The 25,112-nt window shown below is 33.5% G+C and overlaps 1 protein-coding gene across 1 annotated transcript in view; it reads left to right on the top strand.

The window, feature by feature from the left end:
- The window catches only part of LOC122442467, a 174,440-nt gene extending 149,811 nt beyond the window's left edge, over positions 1 to 24,629 (top strand). The window contains exon 5 of the mRNA XM_043470340.1: positions 24,518 to 24,629. Coding sequence (XP_043326275.1) covers positions 24,518 to 24,629 — 112 coding nt within the window. The remainder of the gene's footprint in view (positions 1 to 24,517) is intronic.
- The last annotated feature ends 483 nt before the right edge of the window (positions 24,630 to 25,112 follow it).

Below are 25,112 nucleotides of genomic sequence, written 5' to 3'. Positions count from 1 at the left end.
ATGCAGGAGACCCAGGTTCAATCCCTAGGTGAGAAAGATCCCCTAGAGAAGGGAATGGCTACTCACTCCAGTATTCTTGCCTGGAGAATTCATTCTATGGACAGAGAAGCCTGGGGGGCAAAGGGTCAGACCCTATCTACAACAATTAGCTAAATAAAGTGATTGCATTGCAAGAGCATCAGGGGCCTGATGTTATATTTAGTATTTTGATTACTCCCAAGGCATGACGATATGTCAGTGACAGAAGTCATAAGACCAGCAGCTGGCTTTACCAAGATAGTAATATTGAAAGTCTGAGAACTGCACAGAATGGCTTATAGACACCAATATGTATATATTTGGAGATAGCTCCATGAAGTTGCTGATTTAAGGTTTTCTAGGTGAAAACTCCAAAGCAATAACTACTTTATCCAAGTGTGGGCTTTGGTGCAAAGAAACAGAAGTAGAAGGCCTCAAAAGCCTAATCTGACACTTTCTGGGCCAAACATGCCACTGCTGCTCCACACATCTTGTACATCTTGTAAGAATTTTCAAATGATGGGACATTGACTTTTGTGGTGATATCTCTTGATTTTCTTCCAAATACACATACCATATGTGTGTTGTATAGAAATTCATAGTTCTATGTGATAAAAACCTCCATTAAACTGTGCTATCCTTTGTCTTAAATTACTGAAAGTCCATGCAGTTATCAGACTCACAGGGGTGATAAGTTTGCCATTTGCTAAGTTTCTAGACTGTGCTGAAAATAAATGATAATCCCATCATCAGGTTATTTTTCTGCAGAGGATTTTCATGGAAATGTTTAATTTCTGAGTTAATATAATGGCCTCTTATGGGAAAGAATGAAATTCATAGCCCTCTGTCTCTAGCTTTGAAATGTTATTATTAAAATTATTTTTAAAGCCATTTGTTAATAAAGGTGGACTTGAGCAGTTACTTTCTTAGTTATATAAAGTCAAGGAGTTTTTCCTCTGGCATCGTATTTTGCTCTATGTAGTTCTTCTTTTTCAATACTGACTTCTGTTTTAGGACCAATCCATCTTACTTATTAATGCATTATTTAAAAATAATTAAGGATATATATTATCCAACTCCTTCTTTTCAATCCTTCCAGCTAAAAAGTTCACTCCTTCCTTTTTTCTTTCTAAGCAAAGAGACTGTTGAAAAGTCTCTTAAAATTTTCTAATTGAGAGGAGTAAACTGTTACTTATGGGAATAATAGTACTCTCCAATGTGAGTAACCCTTATGAATAAGATCATTCACCATCTTTCTTTCTTCCAACCATTCTGATTAAGTTGAATTCCATTTAATTCTATAGCCCAACCTTGTTGAAAATTTGTGGCACAATTGCAGATTATTCTCATTAACAGTTATAAATTAGGTAGCTTGGATTTTGGCTTAACTTCTGCCTGCCTTATGATTTTTAGTTAAATTATATAAATATAATTGGTAAGCATGATTTATTCACTGTTGCAAATGGAATTAATGTTCATATCCCATCTCCGATAGGGATGTGAGTATAATAGAAATACAAATCTTCTGATTGTTCTTTAAAAGTTAACATTTACTTTGCTATTGAATGAAAGGTTCTTTAAATTCTGTTGTACTTTACAATTTTCAAAAGTTTCAAACACCTAATTTTATATAATCCCATAATGTCTTTTTTCCCATATCCCTATATTGCCCATTTTCCCTTTCCTCTCCCCAAGGATAGCCAGTAGTTTATTCTCTGTTATCTGTGAATCTACATTTCACATAAAAGTAATATCATATAATATTTGTCTTTCTCTGTCTGACTTATCTCATTTAACATAATGTCCTCCCAGTCTGTCTATGTTGCTACAAATGGCGATATTTCATTCTTTTATGACTGAGTAGTATTCCATTATAGATATATATGTATGTATATATATGTATATGTGGTATATATATGTAAATATGCCACAGCTTCTTTATCCATTCATCTGTTGATGGACACTTGGATTACCTTGGCAACTGTAAATAATGCTGCTGTGAACATTGGGGTGCATGCATCCTTTCCAATTAGTGTGTTTTTTTTTTTTCTTTTAATTTATTTCCTGCTGTGGAGCTGCTACATCATATGATAGTTCTATTTTTAGTTTTTTGATAAATCTGCATGCTATTTTCCACAATGGCTGCACCAGTTTACATTCCCACCAACAGTTTATAAGCATTCCCTTTTCTCCACATACTCACCAGCATTCATCATGTGTTTTCTTTTTTGATAACAGCTCTTCTGACATGTGTGAGATGATAACTTATTGTGATTTGTTTTGCATTTCCCTGGTAATTAGTGATATTGAGCCTCTTTTTATGTGCTTGTTTACCATCTGCATTTCTTCTTTGGAAAAGTTTCTATTGACTTCTGCACACTTTTAATCTTTTCTTTTTTTAATGTCAAGTTTATATGAGTTGTTATATATGGTAGATATTAAATCTCTTATCTGTCATGTCATTTGCAAATATTTTCTCCCATTTGGTATTGTCATTGTTTTGCCCATGGTTTCCTTTGTTGTGCAGTTTTTAGTTTAGTTTAGGGGGTTTAGTTAGGTCCCATTTGTTTGTTTTTGCTTTTGTTTTCCTTGCTTTAAGAGATGAACCCTCAAAAGTACTATTGCTATTTGTGTCAAAGAGCATTCTTCCAATGTTTTTGTCTGGGAAAATTATATTATCCAGTCTTACATTTAGATCTTTAACCTATTTGAGTTTATTTTTGTATACAATGTAGAAAATGTTTTAATTTCATTATTTTGCATATAGCTTCCAGTTTTCTCAGCACTATTTGTTGAAGAGACTGTCTTTTCTCCATTGTATATTCTTGCCTTCTGTGTCATAGAATAGGTGACCATAAGTATGTGGGCTTATTTTTGGGGTTTCTGTCCTGTTTCATTGATCCATGTGTCTGTTTTTGTGCCAGTACCATGTAGTTTTGATGACTATAGCTTTGTAGTAAAGTCTGAAGTCAATATAATACACCACATTATCAGATTGAAGAATTAAATATATATATATATATATATATATATATAGTTTTTCCAAAGTTTATTCACATACAAACAACTTACTTGGTTCTACTTCTAATTTAAAACATTCTTAATCAAGTCCTATGGTTGGTGAACAGTAAGTCACTTAGTTGTGTGATGTTGTTTTAGACTTGTACCCTTAGAATTCACATGTTGAGGCTCTAACTCCCAGTGTGACGGTGTTTGGAGATAAGGCCTTTGGGATGGTAATTAAAGATAAATGAAAGCGTAAGTATGGGTCCCAGCTCTGATAGGATTGGTGCCCCAATAAGAAGAGGAAGAGACACCCTACCATTCTCTTTCTCCACTGGCAAACTACAGAAGAATGGCCAAATGAGGACACAACAGTAAGGTGGTTCTCTACAAGCTAGGAAGAGAGCTCTCACCTGAAAGCAGCCAATGGCACATAAATCTGGAACTTCTAGCCTCCAGAACTGTGAAAAAATTAATATCTGTTGTTTAATCTACTAATCTGTGGTATAACAGCCCAAGTGAACTAATATAAGTGAAATTTCCAAGTATATCTAGAAATTACAAAATGGAACAAACTCAACAGTCACTTAAATTACATATGAAACTTTATTAAATGATGGAAAGATTCCATACACTATCAAAAGTTTACTCTATTTATATTTTAATACATTACATGATGCTTTGCATAAACACCTGGAAATTTGGTGGGCTTCTTTGGGTAGATCTTTGGGTAGATAACTTTGAGAAATATTAAGATGATCTTTTGAAAAAACAGACTTGGGTAATTCCCTTTTGCTGCCTAATACTCAAGGCAAATTTTTCTATATGACTTTGGCATCAAGATGAAATTATTAATTTCATATAGAACATCTTTCTGTTATTTGAGCTACATTTCATCACACACACAAAAAGCATTATTTTTTTCCTTTAACATGCAACCAATAATTTTTATATAAATCTTTCCTGTTTAAATTATGCATTGCTGATATAAAAGTTAATACCATCTTGGAGTGTGGTTTTAATGATGGCCAAAGATAATTGAACATTGATTAGATTTTGTCCTAGGCTTATTTTATGAAATATATTCAAACTTGGATTTTTCATCCTTTTAAAAAAATATATTGTTTGACTGAGTCAGGTCTTAGTTGTGACACTTAGGAGCTTTGTTGCAGCACGTGGGCTTCTCTGTAGATGCTGTGGGCAGGCTTACTGTCCCATGGGATGTGGAATCCTAGTTTCCTGATCAAAGATTGAACCAGCATTCCCTGCTTTGGAAGGCAGGCTGTCAACCACTGGACTGCCAGGGGAGTCCCTCATTTTATTATAGTGACTTTTAACCACCACCAGGTTCTGCATCTTTCATCTACTCATGATTTTTAATGACAGAAATAATGTATGATAACTGAACACCAAGACTGAGCTTACTAATATTTGAATTTAAATACCAAAATAAATAGTATGCAAAATATAATCATTAAGAAGCAATGACATTTTTTTCAAATGCTGCTGCATTGTCTCAAGCAGTTTTGAAACTTAATTTTGGGGGCATCTTCAGAGGTAATTTACTTATATTAATTTATAAATATTTATGTCATTTATTTTTCTTTCTTTCTCTTGTTTTCTTTTCAACATTTCAAATTTGCCTTTCCTTAATTTTGTTTTCTGTTAATATTGACCTGTGATTTTAAAAAGATGGGAAATATTAGATTAAAAAACTAACTTTGAAGTAATTTTGAGACTAGGTTTCTGAGAAAATCCTTATCTGTGACACCTTAAAAAGCAAATAGACACACCTTTCTATCTTATCAATTCTCTAGAATAAAGATCGTAGCCATTAGTAAATCAGATTAGGCAATCATTAAAGAAATGAAAGAAAATTAAAGAAAATTTACATTAAAGAAAATATACATTTGTCTGATACCAATGGGAGACCTGAAGTCTAAATTGGCTAAAAGGAGAATTTGGATATGTTGTAGTTCCTGATACCTCAAACACTTAATGATATCTCCATCTGCACTGACTTCTTTTCTTTTTTTTGAAACAAAAGTTAATATTTTTAATGATTAAAGGTACAATTCATAAAGAAGTTAGATGACATAAATGATTAGACATCTAACAACAAAGGGACAAGGACATGTAAAGCAAAAATCAGAAGGAACATAAGGGATAAAAATATATATATAATCATAGTGAGACATATTAACATTTATCTGAGAAAATTTAATCAAATGCAGAAAAAATAGGAACATCTTGAATGATATCATTAATAGTTTAAATATAATAGTTTTATATTTATATTAATTTATATTAATCTTATATCTTGCAAAACATATGTAAAATATTGTATCTCATAAGTTGTTGTTAGATGTCCAAAGGATGTTTAGAAAAACTGGCATAAAAGACAAACATTATAAAATTTCAAAAAGTAGAATTCTTTTAGATTTCCTTTTTTTTGTGACTCAGTTATACATATACACATATATTACTTTTGAAATTATTTTCCATTAGGAATTATTACAAGATGTTGACTGTAGTTACCTGTGCTATACAGTAAACCTTTGTTGCTTGTTGCATATATACTTTTTAAAATTAGAAATCTAGCATTCTACTCATACTGAGTCAAGCAAGTGGAATCAAAATGTCATAAATATTTTAGTTAGGCAAAAATTCATAATTTTTCTTAAATATATATATTATACATATTATTTATATATATGTATACAAAAGCTTTTCTACTATGCTTGATAGAGGCTTGGGAAAGAACATCAAAAAAAAAAAAATAAAAGATGGAGAAACTGGAAAACAAACTAAATGAAATGGGAGCATTGAATATCAAATAGAAAAAGTGAAACCAACTAGATAAAAGATCTTCGTATAGCCCGGTTGTTTTTAAACATGGCTGCTCATTATAAACATATCTAGAACTCTGGGGAGGAGGGGTGAAAGCAATACCTGGGTATTTTTTTTTTCAAAGAATTCGAAAATAATTCTGATATGCATCTGGATTTTAAAAAGTGATTACAGATTTTTCTATTAAATGCTAGTTTGGGTAATATAAAATTCTTTTATTTTTCTGTTGACTAATCATGATGCAATGATATTAAGTGAGTAATAGTTATATGTATATAATATATGTATTATATATATAATATATAATATAATATAATAATATATATAATATATATATAATCAGGATAGTAAAAGATATTTATCAGTTTAAACAATCAATAGCAAGACAAAAAATAAAAGATAATTACAAATGCAAGTCTTAATGGGAATATGATTAACCTAATAATATAAAATAATTATATACTATTTAGAGGTGAAGCAGAGTAACGTGGTCAGTGGAAGTGCATACATGATCATGTTTTCATCTGCTCAGCCAGTCTATTTCTTTTGGCTGTGCACTGACTTCTGACATTAATTATGAAGAAGTCGGCCAAACTTTTTGATCACAGGTTGAGGGACTAGTTCTCCATGAGACTGCCCTTACTTCAGATATCAATAACCAGTTTGGAGATTCACAGGCCACTTTCATTTCTCATCAGCTGGATACAAATTTTGAGGTTCCTTTTACCCTCTCGGGTTTGATAATTTACTAGAATGACTCAGAAAACTTAGTCAATGTAATTGGAGCTTTATTATAGCAAAGGGATATTGTAAGGCCCCTACATATGAACCTTCAAGTTGCAAACTTTCAAAGATGTGAACATGCATTTGGAAGAGGAGTCCAAAGAGGTCTTCAGCAACTTAGTGATCCTTTGTAAGAAGCTGGAGCTAGATCTGCAAGAGGATAACTTCATTGAACTCCTTTTTGTGCAACACAAGTTTACTAATAAAGACCTGATGGGATTGGAGGCCCAGAAAAAGGGTGAAGAGAGACAGGGGGTTGAAAAAGTACCTGAGGACACAAAGAGATTCACGATGCAGGACACAGCAAGGTGGTTTTCCTTATTTGAGGAGACAGTTTTAGTTTTTGAGGTATAGGACCTGAACATAGAATGGTGCAGAAATGTTGCAGCATCCATTCAGAATGCAATCTAGTGCTACCTTGCCATCTATGACTAGGAAAAAAAGAGTTACTACTCAGACATAACTGGATCGCTTTTTTAAGAGAGTAGATAGAATGAAATTCAGCAAGGAGTCAGAACTTGTGCCATCAACATGAGGCATGAATGAAATTGCAGCTTGCATTCCATCTCTTATTGTTGATGATTCTTCAGTTCTTCCATCTCCCACCTTTTCTCTCTCCTCCAGTGAGTATCTTTTCTTGTCTGTTCACTCAGTGCCAGCCCCTGTATGCCAGGTGGTGTTGTGTACTACTTTACTTTCTAAGATACTGTACTGTAAGATTTAAAATGTTTATTTTTTGTATGTTTTATGTATTATTTATAGAAAAGCACTACAAAATTATTATAGTACAGTACCATATAGCTGATTAGGTTAGTTGACACCTAGGCCAAATTTGTTGCACTTATAAACAAATTGTATTCATGATCAGAATGAAACTTGTTCATATGTAGGGGACTTACCATACAAATGAAGAGGTATGGGAAGGTATGAAAAGTGAAGCTTGTGGCATTCTCAGTGATGTGTTAACTTTTTAGCACATGTGACAATATGCAGATTATTTTCAACCAAAAAACCTCTCTCAAGTTTTGTGTCCAGAGATTGTATTGAGACTTCAGTACATAAGCACCACTTATGGAAAAGTTGTCCATGTGTGTGTGTGTGTGTGTGTGTTTTGCCATGTGCCTTTTATATAATTTTTATTGAAAAATAGTTGATTTCCAATGTATTATTTTCAGGTATACAGTGATTTAGCTATATATATAGTATAGACTTAAGAGTGTATTACAAAACTATAGTCATCAAAACAGTATGGTAATGGCATAAAAACAGACATATAGATTGATAGAGCATTATAGAAAGTCCAGAAATAAACCCATGCACTTTTGGTCAATTAATATATGACAAAGGAGGCAACCATATACAATGGAGAAAAGACAATCTCACCAATAAGTAGTACTGGGAAAACAGTAGAGCTAGAAGAATGGAATTAGAATGTTCTCTAACACTGTATGAGGAGGGCATAGCGACCCACTCCTGTATTCTTGCCTGGAGACTCCCATGGGCAGAGGAACCTTGGGGGACTAGAGTCAGACATGACTGAGTGACTAAGCAGAGCTCTAACCCTGTATGCAAAAAAAAAAAAAAAAAGAGCAAGCTCACAATGAGTTGATGACCTAATTATAAGATGAAATACTATAAAATTCTTAGAATAAAACATAGATTGAACATCCTTTGACATAAATCACAGCAATACATTTTTGGATTTATCACCTAGAATACTGGAAATAAAAGCAAAAATAAATAAATAGAACCTAATTAAATTTAAAAGCTTGTGAACAGCAAAAGAAACATGAACAAATAAAAAAGACAGTCTACAGATTGGGAGAAAATACTTTCAAATGATGTGACCAATAAGGGATTAATTTCCAAAATATAACAGCACATACAGCTCAATATCAAAAGAAACAAAAAAGAAGACAAAAACAATTTAAAAAAAAAAAGGACAAAAAATCTAAATAGACATTTCTCCAAAGAAGACTTGTGGTTTAGATTAATCTTCAGTCTCTCTTCCCTCGCTAGAGCCTAATATTATGGGACTGAAATCCTAAACCCTCTAATCACATGGTTAGTCTTTCAGGATAAAGAGTCCATTCCTGAGTCACCTCATTAGTATAAATTATCAGGTGTTTTCTTGGAAGCCCACTATAGGTAACAGAAACACTTCTATAACTTGGAAAATTCCAAAGGTTTAGATGTTACATCCAGGAACCTGGGACAAAATTCAACCAAATTCTTTATTACATACCATTTCACTGTCTTTTACCTTGGTAGAGTTAGTGACATATAATTATTTTTATTTCAGGATATGATGAAGAAATGCTAACATATTTGGCAAACCAAAAAATAAAATAACAGTGACAATTAAAATATTAATACCTAGTGAAAATAGGTCATTTTTATTGAATGATTTCCAAGAAATATAGTTCTAATATTTTAAATGTATTTAATAATTTTGCCCTACAGCATTACATAAAGTATTGTGGATTTGTTATTATTTTGTTTTTAAATCTGAAGATGTTGGTTTATTTTTCTAATGCTTTGAACTTCATGGATTTCAAAATACTAAAAACGAACATAGTTTTTATTTTCAATTATGCAGGTTAAGCGGTCACTATTGATTGCTCAGTTTGATTCAGAGTGTCACTGTGCTTGACCCTAATGTGGTGACTTTATATGGGCACAGTGTTTGCAGATAAGGCCAGTGCTAAATGACCATTCGCATATGAAAAAATAGATGATTTCCACAGATTACTTATAATGATTAATGACATTTTCTTTATTTTACTTAAGCTTGTGCAAATTTATTTTACTCAGTTCTCCATTATAAATTTGAATAAATCATGTTAAAACATTAAGGGAAGCAGCTATCTCTTCCCTCATCATTCACTGTTGCTTATTCATAGGAATATTGGGTTCCACCAAACTGAGCAATCAAAAATAATTTCTAACCTTTCTCTTCTTATGTGCTGTGTATTCTTGGCATAATGAATGAAAGCAGTCCCTCCCTTTACTCATCATTTAGCATGTATTGCAACTCACTATGGGATTGAGAGAAGAGTAATTAATTCTTTGCAAGATTGTTTCTACCTACTTGAAACCAAAAATCTTACACACAGGTGTTAATTTATTAAAGTCAATATTTATTTAACTGTGAGGATGGATCTTTCAAAATTTGTTAAATTATGTTCTAAAACAGCAATAACTAGAACTTTTCATCTCTGTGCCATGACAGTCCTGCATCTGCTAAAGTACAATTTAAAAATAATTATTTTCTGAATATAAAATATGTACTCACATTAAAGTGGAAAGTTGAAAACTTAGAAATCATAAATATAGGAATATAAACTGCCATACAATAATTCATTATTTAAAATCAACTCTATTAATATCTATGTATTGCTTCCTTTCTTTCCTCCAAGACACATTGAGAGGAAGGTAGATAGATACATAGATGTAGATAATTAGGAGATAAATAGGAGATGTAGATAAATATACATATATAATGTCCCATATATATGTATATATACATAAGTTAGACTAAGCCTTGGTCAAATTTAGAATCCTAATTGCTATTGAAAATCTGAATATGAATTATGAGAGAATGAAAGACTACAGAATTGGGTAATGACAGCCATACAATGAAATCATAGATATCCTTTGTTTTCATCTTTGTTATACACAAGACTCTGAGGAATTTACTGCATAAGCTGTGGGGATAGTCACAGTAATATATCTCCACTGGACAACTTTCTGTGGGTACTATGTATGCAGGCCACACTTCTGTGAAAACCCATAAACACCTCATGGTGAATTGATTTATACTTTTTTTTTTTACAAATTGAGAGTGCAGCTTAAATCACATCTGCTGAAAAATGAAGGGTTTGCTTACAGGTTATTTTCATGATAATACTTGAATGTCTAAAAGTGCTTCATATTTGTATATTTTTAATTGTCATAATTTTATGATGCCTTGTGAAATAGGTAGGGCAGGTGCTCTGATCTCCAGTTTTTAATGGCTGAATTGTAGTTCTAACTGGAAAATAACTAAATTTTAAAAATTAAACAGCATATTTGGAGTAAGTAAACACAATTGAACCACAAATATTTATATTTTCTCCCTTCCTAGATTACATTCAAATTGTATAAAATAAATAGGAACTGTAAAGACCCACAAAGACATTGATAACAAAGGAGTAGACAATATAATTCAATAAATTAATGAGAAAATGTTTGAAGAAAATGAAAGCAACTGGAAAATGAAGGATAAATGATTTATTAGAAAATAGTAACCTCCAATTTAAAGTCTTTGCTAATGGAAATAATGGCAAGAAGTGAGTTGATTTATCCTCAGGATCCATAATGAATCTCAGAATTATGGGTTATCAAGTATACCAAGGAGAGAGTGGAACTCCAAGACTGTGAAGAAAGAACAAGTATAAATCTAGATAATGTGAGACACAGCCTCTTCTGACTTGTCTAAGAACTTCTACATTCAGGAAATGTGCTTCAGGCTCGTTCTTGCAGAATTATTGTTCAGAGAACCTGAATAAACACTAAATCAGAGAAATATCTCCAAATACTGATATTTTATAGACCCTAAAAGAGTTTATCCTTTTATAGTTAAGCCAGTGAGTTAGTAAAACTGCTATGAACCAGGAAATTTAACCACCTTTGAATATTTGATTCTTAAATATAAAGATATAGCTGAGAATCAGCAGATACTTGAGAAAATGATCCAATTTAAATAAGAAAGAATAAAACAGTCAAACAAAGAGTGAAGAAGAATTCCCAGAGAAAAAGTTCACATTGTCAGGTGCAGAGGAAGTTTCAGATTACCACATTTCTTATCCACAGGAAGATAAGAATGTTTGCATAGACACAAGCATACAGTGTTATAGGAAAGAATCAATGTATTATAAATAGCTTTTAAAAATAATTGCCATATAGCCTATACAACACCAATAGCAACAGAAATACAAAAGATATTTACAAGATAAAGTCAAAGGAATGTCCCTGAAAATAAAATAAGATGATGATTTATAAGAACTGTCATAATGTAGCAAGAAATAAATTGACTTTAGTTGAAATAAAATCTACTCTTTAAATTTCATTCTTTTTTCTTATTCATTAATTTTAGGTTTCATCACATACCTTATTTTCAAAGCTCTCCCTTCTATATTTAATAAGGAACTAAATCTCATTAGTCATATCTAAAAATTACCTTCTGAATCTCATTCTACTTACTCATACACACTAGTGATTCCTACTTTTGGCTCTTACCCCTCTTGCCAGTAACACTGTGACAGCCCTCTAATTTTGGGTCTGCCCCTTAATCAAGATCGTTGCATCACCTACAGTGTTGCCTTTCTAAAAATGTAATTATGTCATGACAATTCAAGCTATTTTCTAGTTCTTTTTTTGCCTATTCCAGAAGAGTGAATTATTCAGCCTGGCTTACAAAGGCTTTGTACATATCTGGTCTGGCTCACATTCTCAGCTTCATCTCCAGTCACACAGTTACACTAACTTCAAAATATTTTATGCAAAATTATGACCATCATTCATCCATTGCTTTCTTTCCATATGCTTATTGAAGGGGGACAGGGGTGAGTTAGTCAAAACTCCTGTATATTAATCTGTATTTCCCCTCCTGAAATGAACTGATTTTGTTTGGAGGAAGTTATATGCTTGCAAGAATCAAGTGTCTTATTGTTATTACTTTATTTCTATGATGAAAAAAAATTCTTCCAGTAATAGATGAGAAAGGAAAGTTGACATAATTCTCACTGGAGTTTTGTTCACTTTGGAGACAGCAGGTATATATCTTTATTATGTATAAAAATGAGAGCTTTCAGGTCAGTGCTGGGAGAATGTTTAAATAGAATACAAATTGAAAAGGTCACTTTAAGGTCAAACATCACTATTTTGGTTACCGTAGTTACATCTTTTTTGTCTTTTCTCTCATTTTCATGTATTCCATTTATCACTGTTCTTCCAGTCTTCTCTTCACACCCCAACCCTTAACCCAAGTTAGTTTCACATGCAGAATAACAATATTAATGAGCCACTTAGAAAACCTTAGGTATACTTTAAATGTGAGAGATCAAAGTTTTGGTAAAGTCAGTTTATTTGATTGTTTAATTTAAATATATATTTTAAAAAATATATACTTTTTTGTATTTCTAGCATATTAGACATTATTTATAAAATTTGAATCAATCCTTTAGTGTTATTATTTGCATAATAGTTTTAACTATGGAAATAAAAAGCAAATATAGAGGCAATTGAATATTAATCTAAAACAAATTTTGTTGTTTTCAATAAACAACAGTTTTAGTTCAGAGATACAGAGTACGAGAAGTCTCATGCCAACCTCTGCAATTAAAAATTAGATATACAAGCTGCAAATCAATGAAATTAATGACTTTTCTTGAACCCATCAGTGAAAAAACTTTCCAGGACAATCAAGTAACCTAGAATATTGGGAGAGAAGAAGATGCTTGCAGGGAGAAACACAATCTGAGTGTGTGGTAACCTAGGAAACAGACACTGCAGGGTGTTATATATGCCAGTAAGAAGATACAGCTAATAAATTTTAATGAATAGCTATGATGCGAGTGTGGTAAAGAACAGGAATGTAAAGTACATAGAGGTATAGATACAGGCAGGGTCACACTCTTCAAGATTTTCCTCTAAGATTTTTGGAAGCTACTCATAAGATTGAATAGAATCCTGGGAAGACTTTTCTTGTGGTGTTGGTAGGAGGAGACAAACAGTAGCCACTAGGGTCTTATGGAGAGATGCTATACCCATCTCTGCCATCTTTATTGTGGAGAAATGGCTTTAATCTGCATAAGGAAGATCTACAGAAATTATATTGGCAATGTTGCAGCTGAGAAGGGGAGCTGGCAGAGAGATGGAGTTAGTATTATCCATGACATGTGCTTCCCTGCTGGTTCAGCAGTAAAGAATATGCTTTCTAAAGTAAGAGATGTGGGTTTGATCCCTCGGTTAGGAGGATCCCCTGGAGAAGGAAATGGCAAACCACTCCAGGATTCCTGCCTGGGAAATTCTGTGGACAGAGGAGCCTGGTGGGCTACAGTCTGTGGCATCACAAGTCAGACAACATTTAGCAACTAAACAGCAACAACAGCATGGGCAGGGAAGCATGAAAGGTTTGCCATGACAGTTAGAGGAAGGGAAGGAACACTTGTGAAGACCAAAGCCCTGAAGCAAAGGGAAACAGAATCTGCCTAAAATTTAGTAGGAATTTGAGTATTAGAGAATGGCATCTTCCCACTCCAGTTACCTCCAGGCTATCAAGATAAAAATCAAAATAAAAGTGGATTACAGTTGAAAGTGCTGCAAGGGACTAATTCTCTTGAAATTCTCTGGAAATCAGATATTGAGGAAAGTCCTCTGGCAAATTAGCCCACCTAGACAGCATATTAAAAAGCAAAGATATTACTTTGCCAACAAAGGTCCATCTAGTCAAAGCCATGGTTTTTCCAGTAGTCACATATGGATGTGAGAGTTGGACCATAAAGAAAGCTGAGCACTGAAGAATTGATACTTTTAAACTGTGGTGTTGGAGAAGATTCTTGAGAGTCCCTTGGACTGCAAGGAGATCAAACCAGTCAATGCTAAAGGAAATCAGTCCTAAATATTTATTGTAAGGGCTGATGCTAAAGCTGAAACTCCAATACTTTGGCCACCTGATGCGAAGAACTGACTGATTGAAAAAGACCCTGATGCTGGGAAAGATTGAAGGCAGGAGGAAAAGGGGACAACAGAGGATGAGATGGTTGGATGGCATCACTGACTCAATGGACATGAGTTTGAGCAAGCTCTACGAGTTGGTGATGGACAGGGAAGCCTGTTATGCTACAGTCCATGGGGTTGCAGAGTTGGACACGACTGAGCAACTGAACTGAACTAAACTGATAAAGCCAGTCAGTAGGAGGACATGAAGCCTGTGGTATTTGGAAAGAAAAGTAGTAACAGGAAACTTTAATTCCCAACTCCTAACTTTATTAACACATAACCCCATTATTTTTGTCTCTGGAGAAAAAAGCATGCACATGTCTAGGTACAAACATATTAGATATGTTTTAATAAATATTTTATAAATGTAAATATAAGTTGCATATGTATCTTAGTGCCCAGCTGTCAAAAAAAAAAAAAATATTGCAGGGCATTACAAAAAGGCGGAAAAAAAAAATCACAGTCTGAAGAGACAAAGATACTATCAGAACTAAATTCAGATGTATCAAGGATATTAGACTTAACATACATGAAACTTAAAATAATAATGCTTAGCATGTTAATGGTGCTAATAAAAATAGAGAAAACATGCATCATCATAATTTTGAAGGTAATTTTACTATAGACTAAAAATAGTTAAGAAACGACCAAATGGAAATGCTAGGGGGCTGGGGAAAATAAAAGAGAGAATAATGGCCTAAGATCTGCTTTGCAGTTAAATACAACACCATCAAGGAAACAATCAGTGAATTCCAAGATTGTTGTTGTTCTTGCTCAGTCACTAAGTCATATCTGACTCTTCATGACCCCATGGACTGTAGGCTTCCCTGTCCTTTACAATCTACTGGAGTTTGTTCAAACTCATGTCCATTGAGTTGATGATGCTATTTAACCATCTCATCTTCTGTCACCCCCTATGTTTTTGCCTTCAATTTTTTCCAACATCAGCATTTGACTGTTTGCATCAGGTGGTCAAAATACTGGAGCTTCATCTTCAGCATCAGTACTTCCAATGAATATTCAAGTTTGATTTCCTTGAGGATTGATTGATCTGATCTCCTTGAAGCTCAAGGGGCTCTCAAGGATCTTCTCCAGCACCACAATTTGAAAGCATCAGTTCTTTGGTGCTCAGCCTTCTTTATGGCCTCTCACATCTGTACATGACTAATGGAAAAAACATAGCTTTGACTCTATGGACCTTTGTCAGCAAAGTGATCTCTGCTTTTGAATACACTATGTTTGTCATAACTTTTCTTCCAAGGCACAAACATCTTCTAATTTCATGGCTTCACACTATCTGCAGTGAATTTGAAGCTCAAGAAATAAACTCTGTCACTCTTTCCATTTTCCCCCATCTATTTCCCATGAAGTGATAAAATCAGATGCCATGGTCTTTTTTATATCAGCTTTTTCACTCTCCTCATTCATTCCTGTCAAGAAGCTCTTTAGCTCTTCTTCACTTTCTACCATTAGAGTGATATCATCTGCGTATCTGAGGTTGTTGATATTTCTCCCAGCAATCTTGATTCCAACTTGTGATTCATTCAACATGGCATTTCACGTAATGTACCCTGCATAGAAGTTAAATAAGTAGGGTGACAATATACAGCCTTGAGATACTCCTTTCCCAATTTGGAACCAGCCTGTTTTTCCATGTCCAGTTCTAACTTTCACTTCTTGACATGCATACAGGTTTCTCAGGATGCAGGTAAGGTGGTCTGGTATTCCCATCACTTCAAGAATTTTCCATAGTTTTTTGTGATCCACATGACCAAAGGCTTTAACATAGTCAATGAAGCACAAGTAGATATATTTTGTTTTAATTTTCTTGTTTCTCTATGAACCAATGAATGTTGGCAATTTGATTCCAAGATATTTCAGTAGAAATCATACAAAATAAAACAAAAGGAAAATCATAGGAGAATATTAACACTTTTGGAATAATATCAAATGATATAATGGCACATCATTTTAATCTCAGAAATAAAAAAATGAGAAAAAAAATGTGAGGAAAAAATAATGGTTAAGAAATTTCCAAAATTAGTGACACACACCAAATCATAGATACAGTAGTTTATAGAACATCACAAAAGCTTACAGAGCACCACACAGATAGCAAAAGTAATCAACACAGAAAAACTTATTTGTATATGAATCATATTCAAATTACTGAAAATAAAAGCAAAGTGAAAATCTTGAAAAGTAGAAAGATATATTACTTACAAAGGTACCAGGGATTAAATTTTATAGCAATCTTCCCATAAGTAATCTTGCAATTAAGAAGACCGTGGTTTTTAAGTGCTGATTTAAAAAAAAAAAGAAAATAAAAAATAACTGTCAACACAGAATTACATTCCTAGCAAAAATACACATTAATGAAGTAGGAGAAGTGAAGACTTTCTCAGAGAAAACAAAATTAGAATTCATTGCCAGCAGACCTAATGCATAAGATATTCTAATGAAGGTTTTCAAGCAGAGAAATGTGATATACATAAGAAACATTTCTCAGTAAACAAGAGAAAAGAATAGTGTTGAAAATAGGAAAAAATGAAGGTAAATGAAATGTTTTTGTTATTTTATTTGCCCTAAAGATAACTTAGTAGTTAAAGAAAAAATATGTTGTGTGTTATATAGTACATGGATATGTAAAATATATAAGAATGGTGAAAGGGAGAATTTGGAACTATATTTTTATAGGTATGTATATTACAAATGAAGCAACATAATATTATTTGAAGGTAGACTTAGATTCCAGTATTTATTTATTTCTCAAAAGTAAAACATGTTTTGAAGACTGATACTAATGTATTTCATATATATAACTTTACTATAAATATATACTAATCAAGTTAGTCATCAAAAACAAGACTGGAAGCTGACTGTGGCTCAGATCATAAACTCCTTATTGCCAAATTCAGATTTAAAGAAAGTGGAGAAAACCACTAGACCATTGAAGTATGATCTAAATCAAATCCCTTATGATTATACAATGGAAGTGAGAAATAGATTTAAGGGACTAGATCTGATAGACAGAATGCCTGATGAACTATGGACAGAGGTTTGTGGCATTGTACAGCAGACAGGGATCAAGACCATTCCCAAGAAAAACAAATGCAAAAAAGCAAAATGGCTGTCTGAGGAGGCCTTACAAATAGCTGTGAAAAGAGAAGCAAAAAGCAAAGGAGAAAAGGAAAGAATGCAGAGTTCCAAAGAATAGCAAGGAGAGATAAGAAAGCCTTCCTCAGTGATCAGTGGAAAGAAATAGAGGAAAACAATAGAATGGGAAAGACTGGAGATCTCTTCAAGAAAATTAGAGATACCAAGGGAACATTTGATGCAAAGATGGCTCAATAAAGGACAGAAATGGTATGGACCAAAGAGAAGCAGAAGATATTAAGAAGACGTGGCAAGAATACACAGAAGAACTGTACAAAAAGGATATTCACTACCCAGATAATCACAATGGTGTGATCACTCACCTAGGGCCAGACATCCTAATGTGAAGTCAAGTGGGCCTTAGGAAGTATCACTAAAACAAAGCTAGTGGAGGTGATGGACTTCCAGTTAAGCTATTTCAAATCCTAAAAGATGATGCTGTGAAAGTGCTGCACTCAATATGCCAGCAAATTTGGAAAACTCAGCAGTGGCCACAGGACTGGATAAGGTCAGTTTTCATTCAAATCCCAAAGGAAGGCAATCCCAAAGAATGCTCAAACTACCGCACAATGGGACTCATCTCACACGCTAGTAAAGTAGTGCTCAAAATTCTCCAAGCCAGACTTCAGCAATACGTGAACTGTGAACTTCCAGATGTTCAAGCTGGTTTTAGAAAAGGCAGAGGAACCAGAGATCAAGTTGTCAACATCCGCGGATCATCAAAAAAGCAAGAGAGTTCCAGAAAAACATCTATTTCTGCTTTATTGACTATGCCAAAGCCTATTATGGATCACAATAAACTGTGGAAAATTCTGAAAGAGATGGAAATACCAGACCACCTGACCTGCCTCTTGAAAAACCTATATGCTGGTCAGGAAGCAACAGTTAGAACTGGACATGGAACAACAGACTGGTTCCAAACAGGAAAAGGAGTATGTCAAGGCTGTATATTGTCACCCTGCTTATTTAACTTAAATGCAGAGTACATCATGAGAAACACTGGCCTGGAAGAGGCACAAGCTGGAATCAAGATTGTGGGGAGAAATATCAATAACCTCAGATATGGAGATGACACCACCCTATGGCAGAAAGTGAAGAACTAAAGAGCCTCTTGATGAAAGTGAAAGAGGAGAGTGAAAAATTGGCTTAAAGCTCAGCATTCAGAAAACTGAGGTCATGGCATCCGGTCCCATCACTTCATGGCACAACGATGGGGAAACAGGGGAAACAGTGACAGACTTTATTTTGGGGGGCTCCAAAATTCACTGCAGATGGTGACTGCAGCTATGAAATTAAAAGACACTTATCCTTGGAAAGAAAGTTATGACCAACCTAGACACCACATTAAAAATCAGAGACATCACTTTGTTAACAAAAGTCCATCTAGTCAAGGCGGTAGTCGTGTATGGATGAGAGAGTTGAACTATAAGGAAAGTTGAGTACCGAAGAATTGATTTTGAACTCTGGTGCTGGAGAACACTCTTCAGAGTCCCTTGGACTGCAAGGAGATCCATCCATCCATCCTAAAGGAGATCAGCCCTGGGTGTTCATTGGAAGGACTGATGTTGAAGCTGAAACTCCAATACTTTGGCCACCTGATGTGAAGAGCTGACTCATTGGAAAAGACCCTGATCCTGGGAAAGATGGAGGGCAGGAGGAGAAAAGGACGACAGAGGTTGAGATGGTTGGATGCCATCGCCGACTCAATGGACATGAGTTTGAGCAAACTCCAGGAGTTGGAGATGGACAGGGAGTCCTGGCGTGCTGCGATTCATGGGGTCGCAAAGAGTCGGACACGACTGAATGACTGAACTGAACTGAACTGAATACTAATCAAGATAATATCCATTGATTGTTCATTGATACAGAATGGAGAACCCAGAAATAGATCATCAGAAATATAGTCAGCATTTTATTCAAAATTGCACTCAAATTCGGTTGATGAATGATACTTTTTTCAATAAATGGCACTGTACTTATTGTACTTCATATTAAAAACAAATAATAAACCTTGACACATACCTCTCACTTCATCCAAGAACTGAGTCAAAATGGACTATAGACAAATATAAAATGACACAATTTCTGTAAAATATAAAATCTCAGGACCTTGAATTTTATGATTTTTTAATATATGATATTAAAAGCATTATATATAAAAAGCAACAAGTTTATCTGGTGACTTTATCAAACAAACCTTTTTCTCTGTGAAATTTTAGTGTAATGAAAAGGTAAGCCAAATTCTGGAGAAAATATGCATGTATCGTATATCTGACATTAGCTTTTATCCTGAATATAAAAAGATTCTAAAAAATTCAGTAACCAAAAAGACTGAATAAGAAAATGAACATAAAATCATAAGAGACACATTCTGACAAAAGATATATAAATGTTAAGTAAGCAAATGAAAAGTAACTCAATATCATATTATTATGGACATGCATATTAAAATCATGCTGAGGGACATTTAGACCATTGCTAAAGTGGCTGAAAAATATAAAATGACAATATCAAGTGCTGTCAAGCATGCTATACAAAGAAAACATTTCTACTGCCTGTGGAAACAGTACAGCACCTCTGAAAGAAAAATAGATGATTTATCATATAAAATATAAACCAGCAAATATATACTATTACCAAAGTGCATTGAATATTTATGCTCATACAATAATCTATTAGATGTTTGAATCAGCTCAGTTCATAAATTCCAATATTTGGAAACAAGATACATGTCATTTAATAAGTAAATAGATATAACTGCGGTAAATCCATACAATGGAATAAACTATGGATTTAAACAAAAAGAATGAGTCTCAAATTTTACTATGGGAAAGAAATCAGAGTAAAAAGTATAAATGTTTTGTGATAGCATTTATATAATATTTTGGAAAAGACTAAATTCTTGAACCAGGAAAAAAAAAAAAAAAAAAGACCTGTACTTGCTAAGGGGTTTGGGGAGGGAGGAGAGATAGGCTGTAAATAGGTTGCACATTAATAATTTTTATCATAATGTGGTATTCTGTATGTTTCTGTAATGGCAGATGCATTATTGTATGAAGTTTCCAAAAACCTATTGAAGCACATGGTGCAAAAATTAAATTTTACTATCTGAAGATTTTTTTCATTTCAAATAAGGATGTGGTAGGAACTGAAGATAGTTCCTACTGAGGGACAGTGAAAAATAAATCTAACTAACTGAATTAAAATCCAGGACATTTTTATTGAAACTAGTGGGAAAGAAAGGCAGTGGCAAAGTATACAGACAGTATAAGGCTAAAGACAAAAATTATTGGTAGAAAAATTGAAGCAATATAAATAAAGTGCATACTTTAGGTAATTAAGTTTTACCATGTTAATTTATGAAATTTGATAAAAGTGACATAGTTATGCAAGTTGCTAACATTAGGAGAAATAGGGGGATGGTAATGTGAGAATTCTGTGTACAATCTTTGCAGCTATTTTGTAAATCTAAAATTATTTTGAAATCACGGTAAAAGATAGTAGCACTTCTGAAAGTTTTTTTCACATGTAAATTTAGTCAGTTGGTCTGTCTCAAAAATCCACTGGGAATTTGATAGCGATTATGTTGATTTGTAGATGTTTGGAATATTCTGCCACCTTAAAATAGCAAGTCTTCAGCCTGAGGACATGATATATTTCTCTGTTCATTCAAAACTTCTTTAATTTCTTTAGCAGTGGTTTATAAGTTTCATTTACAGGACTTATACCACTTTTGTTACACTTATTTCAAATTATTTTACCTTTTGAATGCTGCTTAAATAAACTTGTTCAAGTCTTCTTTACCTTTACTAATTTTCTACTTGCTTTATTATTTATTGTTTTTTTTATTGCCATCTCAGATCTTCTCAGAGCCCATCTGGTTTATATTTTCATTTAAATTACTGGCTTCTCATTGCAACTTTCCCTTTTGTTTCTTTGCTATTATATTCATTTCTCTCTTGAATATTCTATTTGTTGCTCATTGTTAGCACACTTATCTTTAGTTCTTTTATTATATGTTACTATTTTACTTCGAACATTTTAATTATAGCAGCTTTAAAAGTGTTATTTGCTAAATTAAATATCTGGGCTCACTCAGAGTTAAGTTATTTTGGCTGTCATTTGCTATGTTGCTATTTTTTGGTCACTTTTCTGTTTATATTCATGCTTAATAATTTTTAGTTAATTGAAAATTGTAGTTAATATAGTAATTTTGGACTTTATTTTATTATCCTGAGAGTTGCAGTTTTCAATAACTTGCCTGTTCTTAAGTTTTATCTACTATGCAGTTGATAAAACATTTAATCTTTTCTACTTGGTTTCTTGTTTCTCCTATGTGTGGGTGTATGTCAGTAGTCACATAATGTGCCTAAGTCCATAAGGCTCTGTGTTCTGTTGAGCTCGCCCTGAATGGGTAGAGAAATGCATTTAAATTCCTTAGAAATTTTCAATAGCCCGTACATTTTAGATTTTCATGGTTCTTTAGGTCACCCCACCCCCACCCCCCACTGCATGTGTAGTTTATCTAGCGCCAAGGATAGGTTTGGAGCTCCTTTCAGCTCTTATATGGATCTATCACTTTTAGGATATCACCATTAAATTCCTGCCTTGTCTACTGCCCTTCCAGAACTGGGACCTCAGTTTTAGATTCCCGTGTCTATATGGACATTGCATATCTTTCAAACTGAGCCGGCTGATTTTAGTTGGCAAAGACCTGGGCATATCTCCTATTCCCACATTAAATCAAGTCTGCACCTGTAAAGCTGATAATTTGCCCAAACCCCATACCAGTAAAGCTCTCATTTCCAGTGATCAAGCAGGGAAGAGGGCAGAAAGAGGGTAGGAGCATTTCCAGGCAAAAAGTCACAGATGCAGCCTGCATTTTTGTAACACTTCAGCACTTTTTAAAGAACAAATGCTTCTCAATACTGTTTGCCTTTGGCTTATTTCTGGTGCCACTGAATGGTTGTTACTGGCAATACTGTCATTTATACTTGTTTTCTGCAAAGAGTAATCATCGTACCTCCTCTTTCTATCACTGTGTGGAATACTTTAATTAATTACTTTTTAATTCTAATTAAATGAATTGATTTAATCAATGTGGAAGTCTTACCTTGGTGCCAGAAAGTCATTAATACCTCTCTAAAATTTTCCAAATTCTCTCATTTTTTAAAAATAGACTAGGATAAGATGAGTTTCATGAGTTTTAGTAGACTACAGAAACATTATTTTAGTTACTTTATATTATTTTAATTTTATTTTATTAATAGCAGATGACGGTGACATTGAGTTGCCGTTTAATTTTATTGATATAAAATCTTTCTTTTAAAAAAATTAGGTAACAAAGGTAAAATACTAAAAGGAGAACATTAATCTATTATTATTACAAGTCCTGGATAATATGCTGTGATGGTTAATTTTATATGGCAACTTGTCTGGGCCATGGTGCTCAAATAGTTTGATTAAATATTATTCAAGGTGTTTCTGTGAGGGTGTTTGTGTGAAATTTACATTTACTTCTATGGACTTGGAGTATTGCATATTGCTTTCCATAATGAAGGTGGATCTCATCCAATTAGTAAGGAAATGCAATTTCATATTTGTCAATTCAATCATTCTTCCTAAACATCTATATGTCTCTTCTATGAACATATTAGCATTTATGGAACAATTGATATTTGCAAAATATTTTAGTTACTTTAATTATTTACTCCACAATAAATGCATTAAACTGCTGTTTTAGTATAATCACAAGGTAACTCTCAGAATAAACATACTTATTGTTTTCTATAGTGCTAATGTCATGGTAATTACATTTTAGAAATTAAAAGTAGAAAGTTCTATTATACTTGCCATTATACAATCACTGTATTTTAATGCATGCACATTAAAATGTGTGTGTGTGTGTAGGTATGAATATCTATCTGTCTTTCTTTCTTTCTACATTTCTATCTATCTGGATTGCATTCTACACATTGAGATATTAGTCCTAGAAAGCAGGAAACACTGAGTTTGCATTGCATATTGTTATATACAATAAAAAAAAATGAATCTTAAGATCAATTGCACTTTTTAGCCCTGTGAAAAAGCTATTAATATTCTGAAGGGCATAAAGTTGAAAAGAAAATATACCTTCCAATACTCCTTCACCCTCCAAAAGAGAGATTAGTATCTTTTCCCAGATAGAACTGTGAAGGATACAAAGGATCTCTTATAAGTAAGTAGGGGTTAAAATGGAATGAATATCTCCATTAAAAATATAAAAAATATAAAAATATATAAAAATATAAAATATATTATAAAAATATAAAAAAATATTTTTTAAAATCTCACATTAAAAACATTGTGAGAAAGTTAAGATTTTGCTTACTCATTATAAGTGGCCCCCACCAAGAAGCACGCCTTGTGGCCTGATACCATGCAGACCTGGGATAAGTGCCCTGGTCCTAAAATAGTCAGATCTGAAATCAACTGTTACATGAAAGAAGAGTGGAAGGAATCTCTCCTCTTCAATGTCCATATATTCAGAGGTGTTAGTACTTACAAGGGCTCAGTTAGTATTAGTCCAGGAAAGTAATCAGGCATGCAACACATAAAGACTATTTCCTACTACTTGCAGTGAAGTTCTGTATAGGTGAGTGACCTCCAGGGCAGTTCTAAAGTAGATGAGGGCTTCCCTTGTGGCTCAGCTGGTTGGGAAGATTCCCTGGAGAAGGGAACTGCTACCCATTCCAGTATTCTGGCCTGGAGAATTCCAAGGACTGTATAGTCCATGGTGTTGCAAAGAGTCATTCATGACTAAGTGACATTCATTTTCACTTTTCAAATATTGAGACGTTTTAATCACTCACTTATACAGAACTTCACTGCAAGTAGTAGAAGGTAGTCTTTATAGGTAAAGAGAATTCTGCGGATATTTTAACTCTGTATTTTTCCTTCTTAGGAAAGAAAATAAACAGAACAAAGGAATACCCCAGGAAAAAGGTCACAAAAGCAAGCTACCTGTGATATCCTGGGCCATATACTCAGGCCTTAACATAACTGAGGATGTGTGAATGTTGCCCTGTAACCTAGAGATGGTTCTGAAGTAACAAATTGAAAAGGGATGACTTTCTACAGCTCCAGGCATTTTTCTTCTCTTTCTGAATGAATAAAATAGATTCCTTTACCTGGGTAACATATGAATATGACTTCCTGGCCTTTGTAAATCAATTTGGAGATTCAACATCATTATCCGTGTACTTTTAAGGCACACTACTACGTGGGACATACTACTGTGACACCCTACTACACATTTGCATGTGATTTGCATAATCTCTTTGCTCTGTGTAAGTTCTGTACACGCCTGTATAAGTAGCTTCTGCTCCCATTTCATTATAGAGCCTTGAAAATCTTGTGCTCGCATTTCACCTGTGAATTCACAATGTGTACATCTTTGTACTTTTTCAAGTTTCCATGGTATATAAATCTCCACTTTAAGATTAATTTTTAGATATATTTTTGTTATAATGTGTCTATTTTTTATTTCTGAGAGCAAT

Source organism: Cervus canadensis, chromosome 5, assembly GCF_019320065.1.
Source record: "Cervus canadensis isolate Bull #8, Minnesota chromosome 5, ASM1932006v1, whole genome shotgun sequence".
NCBI classification, from domain to species: domain Eukaryota; kingdom Metazoa; phylum Chordata; class Mammalia; order Artiodactyla; family Cervidae; genus Cervus; species Cervus canadensis.
Note: the sequence above shows the minus strand (reverse complement) of the source record. Positions and strands in the feature narration are given on the sequence as shown.